This window comes from Hippoglossus hippoglossus, chromosome 11 (assembly GCF_009819705.1).
Source record: "Hippoglossus hippoglossus isolate fHipHip1 chromosome 11, fHipHip1.pri, whole genome shotgun sequence".
Classification (NCBI taxonomy): Eukaryota; Metazoa; Chordata; class Actinopteri; order Pleuronectiformes; family Pleuronectidae; genus Hippoglossus; species Hippoglossus hippoglossus.
In genome coordinates this window covers 7091748-7108134 of record NC_047161.1, presented here as the reverse complement: position 1 = coordinate 7108134, position 16387 = coordinate 7091748, and the positions used below count along the sequence as shown (strand labels likewise).

Genomic DNA, 16387 nt, shown 5'->3' with positions numbered 1-16387 from the left:
CTGCTGTAGCTTGCAGAACTGAGGGCAAAGGAGAATGAAGAGAGGAGCAGACAAGAACTGCAGAAGATGAAAGAAATGTTCATCATGTACGATGACTATCAGGAGCCCAGCGAGGAAAAGGAACCCTAACCCTTTAAAATGAAAGGAAACTGCTGTGTTTAAGAACTCATGGGAAATTAAAAGTCTAACATGATTTAAATATGTTACCATGTGTAATGCCTGCATCATTGTGATTCTAGTAATAATTTAAAAATCTGTGATCGTCAAAGGTACGGAGCCAGGAAAGGAAAAGTTTATTGATCAAATTTTAACGGCACAACACACATAACAAAAGTCTAAGGTAAACAAATATGGTCTTTTCCAGCAGTTTCCAACTAATAAAGCATTTCCCCTCAGCGTATTTAAAACATTCTGGTGTACTGGCAGTGGACAACCCACATGCATAGATATTTCTAATTCACTTTGAAACCAGATTTGTCTAAAACTGGAGCAGCAGAAAGAAATCTAGTACAAGCCTCCTCTCAACCAGGTTTAATTAAACATCAGGATCTTGGGGGTCCAAGTACTGTTAGAGAACTCATCAATTCAGGACTGTAGATCAATTACAGGGATTTTTGAGCAAAGTACTGAACCTGAAAGATGCATGCTGGATTCAGCCACATAAAACTGAGGTAAACGTCCTGAAAGATGTTAAAAAGAAAGTTGGTGCTTCTTGAGCTGCATCAGCGCTTAGACAGAAATGCATGTTTGGTTCTCTGGCAATTTATTTATTACAAAATAAAGATAACTAAGAAGAAAAACGGATATGAAAAACTTTTGCAAGGAAATCAACCAACGTGTTTGTTTGTTTTACAACATCTTTATTTGTCTCTACAAAGTTGTTGATTCAGTGTATAAATATGTATCTGTGTTTCTATTGCCAGAAAACCAAACCTATTGGGACATCACAAAAAGAAGGAATCATACATTAATGTTCACAATCAAATGAACAGGAAGCATAAACATTCAAAAGAAAACATTTGTAATGGCCAGATCACATCACATCTTCTCTTATCTACCACCGACTGACCAAAGATAACCTTAAAAACACTGTTGCACTGTTGTACAGTTTGTAGGTATAGTGCCGGTTTAGAAAATAAGTGAAGTTGCAGTTCATTTAAGATAAACTAATGTCAAAAGGAGAGTCTGTAACTGGAGTTTCACTGTGGGAGTAGCAACTTGTCAGTCGACCAAAAAGTGGATTGAGGGCAAGAGGGAAACATCTGTAGTAAGGTATTTTTACGCCGCCCTCCCCCCCAACACATCCTTTTCTTTGTTTGAGGAATCTGGAACTACTTCTACTTTCTGATCCAGCGTTTCCACATGCCACCATGAGTCCACAGTGTGGCATTTAGAAACCATATTTGGCCTGGGTCTGCCGGCGGGTTAACTTGTTATCGGCCCAGCTGTTCTTCAGCTCCAGCTCACGCTCCTTCGCCTGTGAATAAAAGAAATAGTGAAATTTTCGCAAAACTAAATGTCATACAAATAATGCCTTTCACACTGGTGAAGAATTGAAAACATTACTTCTTAGCAAAAGTATGACATTTTTCTGAGGGAAAAGAAATGATCCGGTGTTTAATCTGTTATTATTACATTTCAAACTTCATGATATAATTTAGAAATGCCTGTCGACAAATTTCAAGGAGAAACCAGTTTAGCAAAGAAAATATCAACTAATCTGGACAAAAAGATGATAAAAATAATTTTGTACAAGATACGCTGACCAAAAAGCCTATTTCAAATTATAAGTGTTAGTCTTTGTAGGCCCTGATTTACATATGAACACATGATGAAATCTAAATCAAATATATGTCGCATATCATTTGAGCTTTAGTCTTACTGACCTGGTGAATGAGATATGTTATCTGGTGTTTGCGCCGCTGTTGTCCTGTAGGTCCTTCTCCCTTTTTCTGCAGGAAAATAGGAAGAAATTACAATTATTATTTCAAAATTACGATACAAAAGTCTTCCTGCTTGTAATTATGTGTCCACCTAGTGAAACCTGCATGAATGTTTGTCTTATATGCTAATTCATGAGTCAAATGAGAACAACTATATGTATCAAATGCATCCAACATCCTGTCCCTCTATTAATGAAAGACTAAACAAGCCCTCTGCAACAGGGCAAATGCCTCAACATCAAGAGAATGTGCTCCAACCCCGTCAGATCTGAGCCTACACGTGGTTAATATGCAGCCAACTCCCACAGGGACAGAGATCAGGTCACCTTGCTGAAGGACTGACGGTTCTGCTTCTCTTCTGTCATGCTCTTCGTCATCCACTGCTGGTTGCCGCTCAACTGGTCGTCTCCCTTGATCTCCAGAAACTTCACCTCCTCTTTGCCTCTGTTTCTTTTCCCCTGCAGCCGCATGAACTGAAGTGACAAAGAAAGAAAAAGAGTCATTGAGGAGTCACAGATGTCACAGCCCCACAACACAGGCATGACAACCAACCAACCAAGTTTGCAATTATGAGACAAAAAAGCAGTGCACTTCTTACCGCTTCATCATCAAACATGGCAGATTGTCCAGGCTCTTCACCCTCCTCTGACAATGCAGGGTTCGGATCTTGGTAATCATAGAATTCCTGCCCAAGAAAAACAAAGGTTTAGGATGTCAGTGGCATCGTGATTGTCCTCTTTGGTATAAATACTGCAGCATGAAGGCCTGAATATGTATGATGGATTATAATGCACGGAAAGGAACACTTGTATTTTTGAATGTGTCACTCTTGTACAATGATAATAGATAACTGCAGGATCATGCATGACTCAGCAGTGAAGGTTTCCATGAGAGCACTCAGATCTTATAAGCAGACTCTTTGTATGTCAATGTGGCTCATCCAAATCAATAGTTCAAATAAGCATGTATTATTGGAACAGCATGTAATCTGAGTATAAAGCCATTCTGAAGAATTAGGTCGTATGGTTATAAGACGCAAATACTGTTTACCTGAGGGAAAGCCCCCGGACCTGTCAGAGGCTGCTGATATGGACCCCCCCATGCACCGGCTCCCTCTTGGCTGCCCCCAAAGTCAAGAGGGGCATCAGACTGACCAGGCTCATCAGCAGGTGAGATAGGAAGAGGCTCTGCAGGGGCTACTGGCTCAGGGTCTAAGCTTGGGATGACTGCGGGAAGAGGCTGGGAGCTTTCGTTTAGGGAGAAGTAGTTCTGTGGGGTTATGTCCTCCTCATCTGGGTCGTCGGTGGCTATTTGTCTAGCCACCTGCAGGGCAGCCGACTTTGCTGCTGCTTTGATGGCAGAAGGAGACGCACTAGAACCGAGCAGACCCTGAGCAGGCGTTCCAGGCTTAGGTCCTTTGGGTTCTTGTCTTTTAGTGAGTGTGTGGGGAATCAAGGGTCTGGACATCTCCCTCACTGTCAGGTTTTTGGGCTGTGGTAGAAGGCAGGACAGGCCTGAGCCGGCACTCTGGAGGAGACAAGATATGGATAGAAAGGGGACCGGTGAATTCAGGGAATCACTGTCGAATTTACTATGCAAATAGAATTTTATAATATTTATGTGTCACTTGTTTCCTCCCTTTTATGTATTTTTATCCTTGTTAACAGAGTTGAAAAGGTGAAAAGAACCTCAGGAGGTAGACGGGTTAAATGTAGGCTGGCATGAGAACCGTACACTGTTTATGATCACATACAAACACTACATCATGTTTACACAATCCACATATGATTAAGAAAAGGTCAGAGATGAAAGCTGAAATATTCTTGTATTATCCGGGATAAAGAGGTTATGACATTTTTGGGGGGGGTTTCCTGTCACAGTGAGATTTTCTCACCTGAGGTTGTAGTTTCTTCTTTACTGGTTCGTCATCATCAGAATCAGACTATGGACAAGAAACACAAAGATTATGAATGACAAACTCATTACATACCACATGAGCTACAATGTGCAATGATCTCAGATCTCACATCTTTCCTTTGGATCTGTGGCACAGTGATCTTGACAGCCTCTGTTCGCTTCCTGGGTTTGGGGAGACTGGATAGCTGAAGGTGTAGGCCGTCGTTTGACGCGCTGTCCTGAGCTGAAGGCTTGGTCTTGGTCTCCCGGATCGGTCCATCGTTTCTACCTGCAGACCTTTTGGAAGCGGACAGGAGAGATGAGCGCCCTCCTGAGCTGCCTCTGCTCTGCGTGGCTGCAGAGGTGGAGGTCTCCTCTGAGTCACTGTCATCACTGCTGCCATAGGCGACTAAAGACATGTTTACTGACGCTGTTACAGAGTATTAATCGGCAGGAGCTCGTGGACATGGATGACCACTTCCCCTGGATACGGATCAAGAAGCCGTTGGGCTCACGCTGGTTTTGCGTGGAGGATTCAAGCTACGGTTTCTCTTTCATAGAGCCACGGTGACAGTGAATGGATCCCAGGTGGAGCTGCTGTATTGTGGGTAACAGCAGAATGAAGCAGGGCCTCTCAGAGAAGTCTCAACATTTAAAAAGGACTGTCCCAACTTCACAGAGTTAGCTACAACGTTAGCTAGGCCGCCGCGTAAACGATCTTAGCTAACCGTTAGCTTCCTGCTTTGTCAGATTGTATTTGTCTTTAACTGTTATTGCACATCGGCTAATGTAGCAGGTATAGTTACACATCACAAAACAAAGACTGTAGTTTGTTGTTACGCCAGCAAATATGTCCACTTAGTCCAGAGACTCCATCAAAACATTCGTCTCCATCGTTCACGATCGACGAAACAACTGCGCAGGTTTCCGCGCAGCATCTTCTTCTTCGTCTGTTTAATTTCAGGAGACCAACAGCTTCACCGCCCCCAGCGGACCGAATGTGCAACAACATCAACTGACGGCATGTGAAACAGTTGAACCAAACTGAAGTTCTGCAGAATATGATTTCGGCATTTTTAGATTCTATAATAATTATAAAACATTGGAATTGTATAGCACTATGCAAGGACCTCAAACACAGTAAAGATAAAAACATCACATTATCATATATTGAAAGCAGATACAGTATTATGTAGTATTATAATATAGTAACATTTAACTGCTTTAAGGCAAATTCAATTCAATCAATACATTTTTGGGTTCTGATAAAAATTATCTTGGGGCAGTGGATGGGTGTGATACATATGTTTTAAATTCTGTTCTTCAGGGGGAAAACAATCCAAAACATTGGCTCTCTGGGATGCAAAATCTCCAAGGTCACAAACCATATTCAGGATAATCTCTAAAATGAATTTAAATTAATCTCAGACTCAATACTCTCAGCCAAAAGGCAAATTTACATCGGCTTTCACTTTGCCAGATGGCATCTTGCAGTGATAAAGAAATTTCACATGGACCTGTCCGCAGTAGGGAATCTACACATAATGTAAAGGTAGTGGGAGGAAGGGGGGGGGGGGGGGTAATAGGGCCCAAGAGCTAATTTTTGCCCCGGTGCTTCCAAGTGGGTTCATCCAGCCATGCACATTAAGGCCTATTAGACCTTAATAAAGGGAAAATGTTAGTTGCATGCTTTCATAACCAGCAAGCTAGACTACTGCAATGCTCTCCTTTCTGATCTACCAAAAAAACAAATCGGCTACAGTTGATTCTGAATACTGCAAACATTATACATATCTTTTAAAGTCCCCACACTGGTTGCCTGTTCATTTTAAAATCCTTTCATTAGTTTATAAAGCACTACACTACTATTGTATAATCTCTTATCATTTACTTTGTAAGCTTTGACAATGTATGAGTGCATTGGTTCCAAAGTCAAGGTTGAAAACTGAAGTGTTTGTGCATTTGCCATCAGGGAACGGCTTAGAAGAGGACTTCTTTTAAATCATTTCTTATATGCTTTTATGTGATGTTGTATTTTTATCGTTTTCTTTTCACCTTTTCTTTTCAGTTATTTTACTGCTTTTATGTGTTAAAGTTTTCATGTGACACAGGTCTATATTTATTTAATTTGAACACAACCTTGTTTCCGACCACCTAAACGTGGTTTTCTGGCCTCCTTGTCTCATTGCATCCTGCTGATGGTTATTATATTTTTCTTGCTTTGCTGTCAAAGCACTTTCAAAAAGTGCTACATAAATACACTTTATTAACATTATGATTGGTCTCTGAACTTATGAATCCTTTAAAAACATTTTGTCAGTCGCATGTAAAGCACTTTGAACTGCAATTGATTTGAGTGAAAGGTGCAACATAAGTAAAGTAATGATTTGATTTGAGTTCAAATGAATTTCTCCAAAATAAATTTCATTCACGTAGAATCTTGCGCTGGTGTTTTTTTTGTTTTGTTTTTCCCTTGTGGAGTCAACAGGGGGCGCTCGCTGTGCAGCTTCATCGGGTTCTGGGGGCGGTGTCGCTCGGCTGGAGGAAGCGGGTTTTTATTTCAAACCCAAACAGTCCGAGGGTTTTGCGGGAATAACCAAATCATTTCAGCGTTTCAGTAAAGACGTTGTTGAACCGAGCGTCGGATCGGTCCCGCTGACACCGGCCCGGGGTTCCCACTCCTCAGGATCCGCGGAAAAAACCCACGAGTCGCCCGCCGCGTCTTCGCTCCAGTTTTCCTGCCGCTGGTTGATTTGACAAACGGACGCTTGTGGCTCGTTTGTTGACTAATCTGCCTCCGTTAGCACATTTAAAAAGCACCATTGTGTTTTAAATACACGTATATCTGAGTTCGCGAAGCCAGAGACATGCCGAGGTCCAACAGGCAGAAGGAATACAAACCTGGAGATCTCGTGTTCGCTAAAATGAAGGGGTACCCACACTGGCCCGCGAGGGTAAGAGCCCCATGTTTCATCTGTTGGTTTTGTTAGCTTTAGCATTTTGTTTTCATTTCAGAGTTTCTGCCATTTCACCTGTTTTACCTGCGAGGCCTCAACCCAGTTAGCCACCATGAGTTAGCCTAGCTTGGCGGCGTTAGCTAACGTTGCCCAGCATCCACACACACACACATATACACTCAGGCAGACACACACACACAGCTACAGCCAGCCTCCTGCAGACATTAGCGCGTTTCTTTCCGTGTTAACCAGACGCTTCATTAACCGGCTCTGCTAGCTAGATGTTAGCACTGCTGCTAGCTGCTCTTTGCTACCAACATTGCCTCTTCACATGCCACCCAGGTCTCCCGGGGGCCTGTTGGGCTGATGTTAATTTTAGCCCTCAAACAGAGCATTTAAGCTAGGCTATCAAATAAAAGGCAATTTCCCTTCACAAACACGTGCTACTTACACTCAGCTGAAACTTAGCTAAGTGCTAAAATAGTTATTTTTAATGAAGGGGTTCATCACAGGGCTACACATGGCTACTTGTGTTGCCATATGCTGAGCTACTTTGTAAACATGCCTTTGTCGTCATAGGTGAAACGTGTTTTCTGTTCAAATCAACTTTACCAAGTTAGTTACTCTGAGTTTCCAGTAAAATGCAGCCTCAGTCAGAGTTTGATGATAACAAAATAACAACAAGGTGTCCTTAATTATTTGTTAATAACCAAAATAGATAGGGACTAGCACCACAGGGATGTAGAGCCAAAGTTGCAATTAAAAAACCAAACGACATGCAATCCCCAACCACATCTGTCATGTGCAATTGAAAGGGCAACAATGGATTCCACTTTGAGTCAGTGTTTGTTTATCACCTTTTTTTAAAATTTTATTTTTATAAACAAGCAGCTGTGGTTTTAAAGGAAAGGACGATTTTAAATACCTACTTAGTGTCGTAGTGATATTTTTATTATCCACACATCTACGTGATCAAACTTACATTAATGTATGTGTATATATATTTAAGACCCTTTTTGACAGATAAGACAACAATAAAATTGTCAAAGGTTGCAGAGCTAAGAGAAATATAATATCTTATGCTCCCCATATGGAGCAAACTCTAAATTTCTGCCAACCAGGTATTGAAAGATGGAACATCAGCATTTTTCCAAAGGCATTAGATATTCCCTTTTGCAATAACCAATGCCGTATCGTATTGTGTTATTCTGCAGGTGGGACGGAGCAGGAGAAATCACTTTTGGTTCATTAAGAGTGCCTCTAAATGCAAAGTAATGAATGAGTGCTATCACCTAAAATAATAAAGTGACTAAGTGTTGGTTTGTGCCTCTTCCCTCCCTTTTTTTAATCAGTATTATCAGCCTTGCCTCACTCCGCAGCCCACAGGCCCTGCCCCACCTATCCTCACCCCTATCTGGGAAAGGCCCGACCGACAGAGGCCAACGGACGCCATGCATGGGCATCATAAGAGTTTTCTTGTGCCTTAGTGTCTTTTAAAAAAACCACAAACAAATAGTTTGCAGAGCAGTGGGGACAAAGAGTGAACTGCAAGGAGGAAGCGAAAAGCCGAGTGACCCCTGCTCTCACTGGGCTCAAATGGTTGAATTAGACCCTGTTAAGCTAAAATAACTCTTGTGCTGCATCTGCATGACTCTCCTGTCATATAAGCCCAATTCAGCATTAAAATCCCAAATGAATGGTCAACAATTTAGATTCTCCATTCATAATCCATTCTTGCTGATTCTCAGAAATGGCACACAGAGACACTTTTGATTGTTTTTGATTAATCAGTGTCCTTTTTTAAGAGGCTGTGGTCTTGATTTTCAGATTGATGAGTTACCTGAAGGAGCAGTGAAGTCGCCCTCAAACAAGTACCAGGTGTTTTTCTTTGGAACACACGAGACGTGAGTATTTTAATTCACTGATGTCAACCTTGTTCCAAGTCTTAATGATGGCAGAAATATCTTCATTCTTTCATTAAATTCCATTCATTGTTTTTTGTTTGTTTGTTAAATAGTTTGACTCCTAGATCTTTCATCAATTAAACTTAATTTTCCTTAATACACAAAAGACAAGATATCTTAAACTGGCCAGAATCATCACCTATTATTTTTATGTAGATCACACAATGAATTTAATATGTAAAACAAAGTGAAAAGTATACTGAGTAATTTTTGAAACCACTATAGGGCGTTCCTGGGGGCCAAGGATTTGTTCCCCTACACCGAATGTAAGGAGAAGTTTGGGAAACAAAACAAGAGGAAAGGCTTTGCTGAGGGACTCTGGGAGATTGAGAACAACCCCACCGTCACGCATGAAGACTACGAGGTGGGTGGATGTTTAGGAGAGGAAGGATAGATGACGCATGTAAAACACAATATGCAGCCCTTCCAATGGTTTTATATTATTGCACTGATCAACAAGTGACTGTAACTCCTCAAGATTTGAGGCCACTGATGATTATCAGAACTTCTGTTTGTTTACAAATAAACTGCACAGAGTACTGTAATCTTCATGTCTGTATGACTATTATAAAACCAAATTACATTTCACTCTTCTTATCCTCTTTGAGAGTCCATCCAGTTGGTCTAGTTTTCTTTCCCTTCACTAATATTTAAATCTCTGCCTTCAGTCATCAAAGAAGGACAACGCATCAGAAGAAGCAGCGGATACAGCTAGTTCAGAGAAAGCCGATGCAGAGGGCAGCAGTGATGAGGATGAAGGTGCCCTGGTCATCGACGAGAAGAACGAGAGGGGAGGCACCAAGCGAAAAGCAGACGAGTCCACAGAGGTTAGTTTTGAGCCTGTCGTTTGTACCCAGTCTCAAGTACAGAGCGTCATATTGACGAGCTTCATTATTCATATCGGAGCGATCCTTCTCTGTGACGCTTCACCCGGTAGGCATCTCCGAAGCGGCCGAAGGATACAGGAGTGGAAGGCGACAGCAACAAGTCTAACACGGAGGCCAAGCTCAACGATGTGGCCGGAGCAAAGGCAACTGCTCCTGCTTCACAGAGCGAGTCAAAACCCGAGGCCCAAGAAAACGCTGCAGATAAGGTGAGACTGTTGACCGACTAACTCTTTACTAACTCTTATGTTTTGTCCAGCTACAGGTTTGTACTTAAAAGCAACGGGGAAAAACCAAAAAGCATTAGAAACTCGCTAGCTTAGCAACATTAAGGCTACAAACAACACAACATGCATCACTGTCTGTATGAGCAGCTGTTACAATGTAAAGCTCTCCAATCTAAAACAATACCTGTTTTACATCAGTAAATGCATTATCCTCAGTATAATACAAGTAGTTATTTAATTTTTTTAAAGTTATAGTATTTAGACATTTAAGGACCGTACCAAAATATTCTGTGACAATTTAAAATTACATATACAGCTGTTTGTGGATTGTCAAAGGTACTTAAATGAAACAATTAGAGATTGTAATTATTGCTAATGGCTCTGGACTCTTCTCTCTGCAGCCCGTGACAGACAGTGCTTAACATCAAGTCACAGAAGAAAACGAAGAACCGTTGATGCTCGGAGTGGAAGCATCAACATGGTTCACTGCAGGATACCAGATTTCAGCTGTTTAATTCATAGGAAAATTTTAAACAACCGAAGTGTTTGTATTGAGAGAAAAAGCAAATCCTCATTTACCATTTTTGGGATATCATATATCCTGAAACAAAAAAAGTTTGCTAATCTGATTTCAAACAATTGAACTGAGCACTTTAAGGCTCATTTATAAATGGGATTTTGGTGTGTATATATTTTTTATTTCTAAGTGCAATTACATCATTACAAAGACTAAATGCTAGGTGTCAAAACTTTTTTTTTCATTTTAGAGGGAATAAACACTGAAAATATCGTAAATTACATAAAAACAAGAAGGAAAAAAAGTTAAAAGATTTAGATTTATTTGACAAAGGTTCCCGTTTGATGGTTTTAAAACACGGATATTGTACAGGGGAAAAAAGAACAAAATTTCACCCACGCTCTCAGCTTTAGTTAAAAAAATACATGTTTTACTTTCTTTTATTTCATGTAGCTTCTCAGCCTCATTTAAATCATTTATTCACTTATAGGACATAAAATCTGCATTTTCTATTTTCCCTGCCCCGTTAATCAGACTAGTTTGCTGTTTTTAATGAGCAGGTTTTGTTGCATCATAGTTTGCTTCATTGCAGGTGACCAAATTATGTGATTAATCGCACAGGATCCGACGTGTGGCCTGCTGGGCTTTTGAACGTGTATTGATTATGTAATATGTAAACCCAATTTCAGAAGAACTATTTAAGGATTAAACAGTCCCTGTGTACATTTCTTAAACGGATGATGATTGAAGGCAGAAAGACATTCTTGAATGTTGATGCGTCTGAGCTCCTTCTTGAAACTTTTCACATCAAGGTGGAGTGATGGCATTTTTGAGGGGGGGAAAAAATTAAGCCAGCACTTTTTCTGGAGAAATGGTCTGGCAAATTTCTTTCGCATCCATCAAGTCAACTCTCGGTTTCATCTTTTTATGATTTCCTGTTTAGCTCACATTCATGCTGCCATTGCCTGATACTGGAGATGTAATTGTGGACAAAAAAATTGGTTTTAACCAAAATCTGTTTCTTTTTCAGCTCTGAAATACGTAGTTGACGTTGTTACCAACATTTCAATTGAGAATCTACAGAGTGAACAATTTGTAAATCTGAAGTTTTTGAATTTTTTCTTTTCTGGCCCTTTGAACTGGAACATGGGTCTGTTTTACTTCAGTGGTCTTATTATTATTATTTTGGCTGTGAAACAAAGTTGTGACGTTATTAATGTGTTTTATTCAAACATTTGTTTTGACCTGTTCAAACTTTGATATGTGATTAATATGTGGTGTTGTTATTTTCCGCTGTCTGTAAATTTTAAGGTACAAGTTGTTTTTATCATAAAATACTTGGCCTTTTCACCACGTTACTTGGATGTCCTAGTCATTGCTTCAGTGTTCTGTATTCGGCAATAGAGGCCACAGTTGATCAAATTATGAATCTTAAGGGAAATCACAGCTCATAAAAGTGAAACAATTTCTTGCTGTCGTGTCAAAGATGGCCACCCACCTATCACCTCACCAGTAGTTTCAAAATATGAAACGCTCTCAGTTCCCCACTCAGATCTGCTGTTAATTCCGAAGGTATAATTTGGTATAAAGTGTAATTCTTGGTTTAGCTTTCTGTGTTACTTTTGGAAGCTGCCATTCATCTTAATCTGCTCTTTAGTTTACTGTTGTAGTTGCCAGTCCATTTAATAAACCAGTTGATTACAAAAAACCCTCTTGTTTGTCATGTTTGTAACCAATAAATCATGCTTGTGTATTGTTGATTATTCACCTTCTCTGTCTGCAACACACCTCGGATAATCATATCTAAAATGGGGTTTCCTGCAATGATGCTTTTCAGACATCGTTCAGTTTCATGTTATAAATCCATGTTAAATTCCCCTTTTGTAACATCTGGATCTCACCATATCTTCATCTGTGAAGCTTCCACTTCAAGGCTATAAAGCGTTATTGTAAGCACTAATATTTCATGACATCTGATTTCACGCATCTAGCATTTTGTGGTAAATATGAATTATTTTCCCAGCTGCCAAAGTTGCAGTGAAAAGCACAGGTTCATTGGCTTAAATTATCACACAGTTAGTACATTGCACAATGAGCTGAGGAACAACCCCCCCTTAAGGTATGGAACTTGATTAGTTAACTTTGGACGTTATCTCTCCTGGTGTAGCTTGTTTAACATCTGATTTATTTTAACTCAGTGTTTTACGTAAATGTCCTTTGCATATTTAGTGGTGTAAAACTGTCTGATTTGCTAAAGCACAATGAAGGTTGTTTTTAGTTATCACTCTAGCATTAAAATTTATTTTTTATTTCATTTTATTTGTACGTGCATGTTGTAAAGCCTGTCGTGGGTAATAAATCATGTATTCATTAGTCTGAATCCTGATCCTGCCCAAACTTCAATCTTGTCTTGCAACTGCGCATGCGTGAATCCAGTTCAGCTCCTGTGCGGTAGGTGGCGCTGCCTGCAGACACCGGTTCTGTCGGCACAGCTCTGCTGCTGCATGTGACATTGATGTCAACAGAGGGTCAGTTCAGTTTGCGTTCCTCATTTCTCATTCATAATAACATTGTTCCGTAAAAACACAAGTAGCAGTCTCATTGGAGTGTTACGTGTTTCCGGACAAAGTTGTGTTTGTTTACCCGCAGCAGCGCAACGTTAATGTTAGCTAGCTACTCCGCAAGCTAACGTTAGCCTAGCCTGGGTTGGAGACTTCACGTTGTGAACCCACGAGCTTTGGTTTGTCTTGTCCGTGCAGCACCATGAGGCTGACCGCGCTCCTGTCGATGGCGGTCCGGGTTATTGTGCCCAGGGATTACCGATACGGCACCAACAGGCCGTGGACTGCGGCCGCTAAAAGGTTGAATCCCCTGGGGAAGAAGAGGAGGAAGGTGTTCGTGGAGCCGATCGCACCGGAGGACTGGTCTGTTCTCCGAGGGGACATGGTGAGAAACTCAACCCGCAACCGAATCATGTTCATTGCGTGGGAAAAGTCAAGTAAGGTCATCAGATCAGATCTCTGAGTGGAGACCATTTAAATGACAGATCATGTGGACAATTTCCTTTCTGTGCCATGTCTGTTCAAATAAGTCTCACACAGACATGTCAACCATCATATTCAAGGTGTGTGAATATTCAAGTCTACCTCCAAGTGTTTTTATATCACTGTGATCAGCTGTCCACAAAAACGCTGCCTCTACAGACATAGTGTGCAAACTTTTAGGGCACCAACAGTAAAGTTAAGATGCTTGAAAAATAGTGGCATGAATTTATCACTTGACTTCCTGCAAAGTAGCAAACTGGAAAAAGTGTGACCCTCTGGATTTTAATACAGCACCAGTTCTCCTCTGTCCACTTGTGCATCGTTATTCCAAGAGAATCGAGTGGATGTGACTGCAGGACGTCATGTTTCACATCACTTAAACCTTGTTTGATTAAAGTAAGAGTTAGATGATCATACAACTCAGAGTCAAGTATCTGCTTTTGTTTCCCAGGTGGAGATTCTCGCAGGGAAGGACCTAGGGAAGCAGGGGAAAGTGATCCAAGTCTTCAGGCACAGAAACTGGGTTATTCTGGAAGGACTGAACACAGTAAGGATGGAACGATTCCCTCAGAGAGAACTGGACGGACTTTGCTTATAGGACATTGACTTAAATATCTCATACCACCACTAATTCTGTCTTTTTCTAAAAGTAAGAGTCTATTTTTTTGTGTATCTGAGTGTACATGGTGTTGATTGATGTATTTGTACTCTCGACACAAAGTACTGATAGGTACTTAAACCCACATATAAACAAACTTATAGAGGGTGCTGCTAATTTTCTAATTTCACCAAGTTAATAGACATATTTCAATGGGCATTCATTTGATTGACCACTGTAAAACTCTATGTATTTATTTTCTAGCTCCACAAGATGGCGCCAGATGTCTGGGGTCAAGTTTTTTAGGGTGCAGCTCTTGACAGAATGAACCATAAAAAGCCATTTTGGCACCTTTTGACTTCACCAACTGTAAAGTATTGTTCTGTGCATTAGCATCACAGGTTCATCGGACGCACGGGGGATTATCGTGGAAACTACATTGCCAGCGAGGCTCCCCTCCTGCTGCGTGATGTCGCCCTCATTGACCCCTCCGACAGGTACGCCATGTGCACCCATTTCAGGATCTTTGCAACAAGCAAACCACTCATAAGTTGCGGTCCCTTTAGTAGATGGTCTTTCAATGTTATCTGTATTTCTAATGTCTTTGTATTATAGTTGATGCATATTTGATTTATTCTCTACACCGACTCCTGAATGTTGAACCACAGTCCAGTGTTATTCAGATAAATGCACCGGATAGTTGGTATCTTAACAGACTGATTTATCGTACTGACATCGATCCCCAGGAAGCCCACTGAAGTGGAGTGGAAATTCACTGAGGAGGGTGACAGAGTCCGAGTGTCTCTGAGGACGGGTCGTATCATCCCTAAGCCTGTTGTGCAGCGACGAGACGGCATCGTGCCAGAGCAGTGGAAAGGTGTGTGTGTGGGTGTGTGGGTGGGTGGGTGGGTGGATTGGACGAGTATTTCTTGTTAAGACCCAAAACCGTTGCTGTTTATTCCATGTGTAGTGAGCATATAATACCATCCATTTCTTTCCAATGTGTGAAGACTTGAATTCCAGGAATAGGCTTCAGAGTGATACAGATGGAGCCTTTATTTTAATATGGAAAAAAATATTCTGTACTAAAGGACACATGAGGACCACAACCCTTTAACAATGCTGAGCAACTCTCCAACTAGTTTTTCCAGTGACGCATCATTCCAGTTACTTAGACTTTGTTTTGGCTCACGTTCCTTTAGTCTGGCACTGCTGATTAGATTTTGTTGTCTTTTCCCAGTACGTCAGTTTCAGTAAGTTAGAATTGTTTTATGTTTAAGAAAATGCTTTAGAAAACTTGCTTGTTACAGTAAATGTTTTAACAACTCTGACCGTATGAGCATATTTTTTTTATTCTCAGTGATCTGCTTTTTTCCACCCTCTCTACCCTCACAGATGGTCCCAAAGACACAAGTCCTGAGGACACTCTAGAAAAGACTTTTGTACCGTCCCTCAAAACGCTGGAGGAGGAGGTCATGGAGAGACTGGGTATTCAGGAGAACAGGCGAAACAGAAGATCCTACTGGTACTGACCAGAGAAATCAAAGACACTCACTCCCCACATCATGATACTCATGTTTCACAGCAACTCTGAAGATACCTTGTTTTTGTTTGAAGTCGAGCTGAAGGATGTTATGTCAGGATAGAATCTGTTTGGCTGTGGGACGGTAAAATCCTGGTGCAACGCACAAACGAGTAAGGAAACGATAGCTCTGTAAAAATGCTTGGAGGTTAAACAGATGTGCAAACACCACTGATAACAAACATTTAACTTAAATTTTGTTTTTGTAAATCCATGAATAAATGTCTCATTAAAGAATCATTTTTATTGGCTTGTATTATAATTGAGCTACTTCATATTTTCTAAGAGTAACACACGATGTCAATTTGCAAAGTTTAAATAAATAAATCTCCGAGCTCTAGCTGTTCACAAACAGTCCAGGTGTTTTCAATTATTACAAGTTTGACTAAGCTACGTCAAAGACAGCATGCACTCAGGTGGGACATGCTGGATGCCTGGAAGTATTAACCTACCCACCCTCCTTCCTACCTTCCTATCAACCTACTTACCTTCCTACCAACCTTCCTAGTTGCTCTCCTACCCATCTATATAAATTCCTAACTACCTTCTTACTTACCGTCCTATATACCGTCCGACCTACTTACCTTCCTTCCTTCCTACCTACCTACCCACTTACCTTCCTAGCTTTCCTCCTACCTACCTTCCTATCTAGTTGTGTTTCAACATCCACGCCAATTCTTTATTAATATTCATACGTGCCATTAACAAAGACAAAGAGGCTAAGATGTTGGAGAAAATGTGAAATTCGTTTGTAATCCAAATCCAACATCTGGAG

General features: G+C 40.8%; 3 protein-coding genes across 5 annotated transcripts; 2 read left to right on the top strand and 1 right to left on the bottom strand.

Moving 5' to 3' along the window:
- Positions 1-274: 274 nt before the first annotated feature.
- Positions 275-4836, bottom strand: prcc (proline rich mitotic checkpoint control factor). Its single transcript, XM_034600285.1, has 7 exons — positions 3971-4836; positions 3838-3885; positions 2994-3470; positions 2542-2628; positions 2270-2416; positions 1887-1952; positions 275-1477 (listed from the first exon to the last, which is right to left on the bottom strand). Exons 1-7 carry the CDS (start codon positions 4256-4258, stop codon positions 1391-1393), a joined length of 1200 nt encoding a protein of 399 aa, XP_034456176.1. The 5' UTR covers positions 4259-4836; the 3' UTR covers positions 275-1390.
- Positions 4837-6321: 1485 nt separating this feature from the next.
- LOC117770585 (hepatoma-derived growth factor-like) lies at positions 6322-12096 on the top strand. 3 transcript variants are annotated; one of them, XM_034600177.1, is made up of 7 exons: positions 6339-6607; positions 6645-6793; positions 8624-8700; positions 8986-9124; positions 9429-9587; positions 9698-9853; positions 10273-12096. In XM_034600177.1, the coding sequence occupies exons 2-7, from the start codon at positions 6707-6709 to the stop codon at positions 10291-10293; spliced, it is 639 nt and encodes a 212-aa protein (XP_034456068.1). In that variant the 5' UTR covers positions 6339-6607; positions 6645-6706; the 3' UTR covers positions 10294-12096. The 3 variants fall into 3 exon arrangements, with proteins under 3 accessions (XP_034456067.1, XP_034456068.1, XP_034456066.1); XM_034600176.1 differs by having other exon boundaries at positions 6322-6793; XM_034600175.1 differs by lacking the exons at positions 6339-6607; positions 6645-6793 and adding an exon at positions 8474-8549 and having other exon boundaries at positions 8604-8700.
- Positions 12097-12825: 729 nt separating this feature from the next.
- Positions 12826-15874, top strand: mrpl24 (mitochondrial ribosomal protein L24). The gene is made up of 6 exons (XM_034600467.1): positions 12826-12916; positions 13148-13334; positions 13884-13979; positions 14424-14527; positions 14777-14907; positions 15426-15874. The coding sequence occupies exons 2-6, from the start codon at positions 13152-13154 to the stop codon at positions 15560-15562; spliced, it is 651 nt and encodes a 216-aa protein (XP_034456358.1). The 5' UTR covers positions 12826-12916; positions 13148-13151; the 3' UTR covers positions 15563-15874.
- The last annotated feature ends 513 nt before the right edge of the window (positions 15875-16387 follow it).

Coding starts and splice junctions, on each gene's coding strand:
- prcc (XM_034600285.1), bottom strand. CDS start 4,258: ATGTCTTTAGTCGCCTATGGCAGCAGTGATGACAGTGACTCAGAGGAG. Junction 3,886..3,970: donor CACAGATCCAAAGGAAAGAT/GTGAGATCTGAG, acceptor TCTTGTCCATAG/TCTGATTCTGATGATGACGA. Junction 1,953..2,269: donor ACCGTCAGTCCTTCAGCAAG/GTGACCTGATCT, acceptor ATTTTCCTGCAG/AAAAAGGGAGAAGGACCTAC.
- LOC117770585 (XM_034600176.1), top strand. CDS start 6,707: ATGCCGAGGTCCAACAGGCAGAAGGAATACAAACCTGGAGATCTCGTG. Junction 8,701..8,985: donor TTCTTTGGAACACACGAGAC/GTGAGTATTTTA, acceptor AAACCACTATAG/GGCGTTCCTGGGGGCCAAGG. Junction 9,854..10,272: donor AAGAAAACGCTGCAGATAAG/GTGAGACTGTTG, acceptor TTCTCTCTGCAG/CCCGTGACAGACAGTGCTTA.
- mrpl24 (XM_034600467.1), top strand. CDS start 13,152: ATGAGGCTGACCGCGCTCCTGTCGATGGCGGTCCGGGTTATTGTGCCC. Junction 13,980..14,423: donor TTCTGGAAGGACTGAACACA/GTAAGGATGGAA, acceptor TCTGTGCATTAG/CATCACAGGTTCATCGGACG. Junction 14,528..14,776: donor CTCATTGACCCCTCCGACAG/GTACGCCATGTG, acceptor ATCGATCCCCAG/GAAGCCCACTGAAGTGGAGT.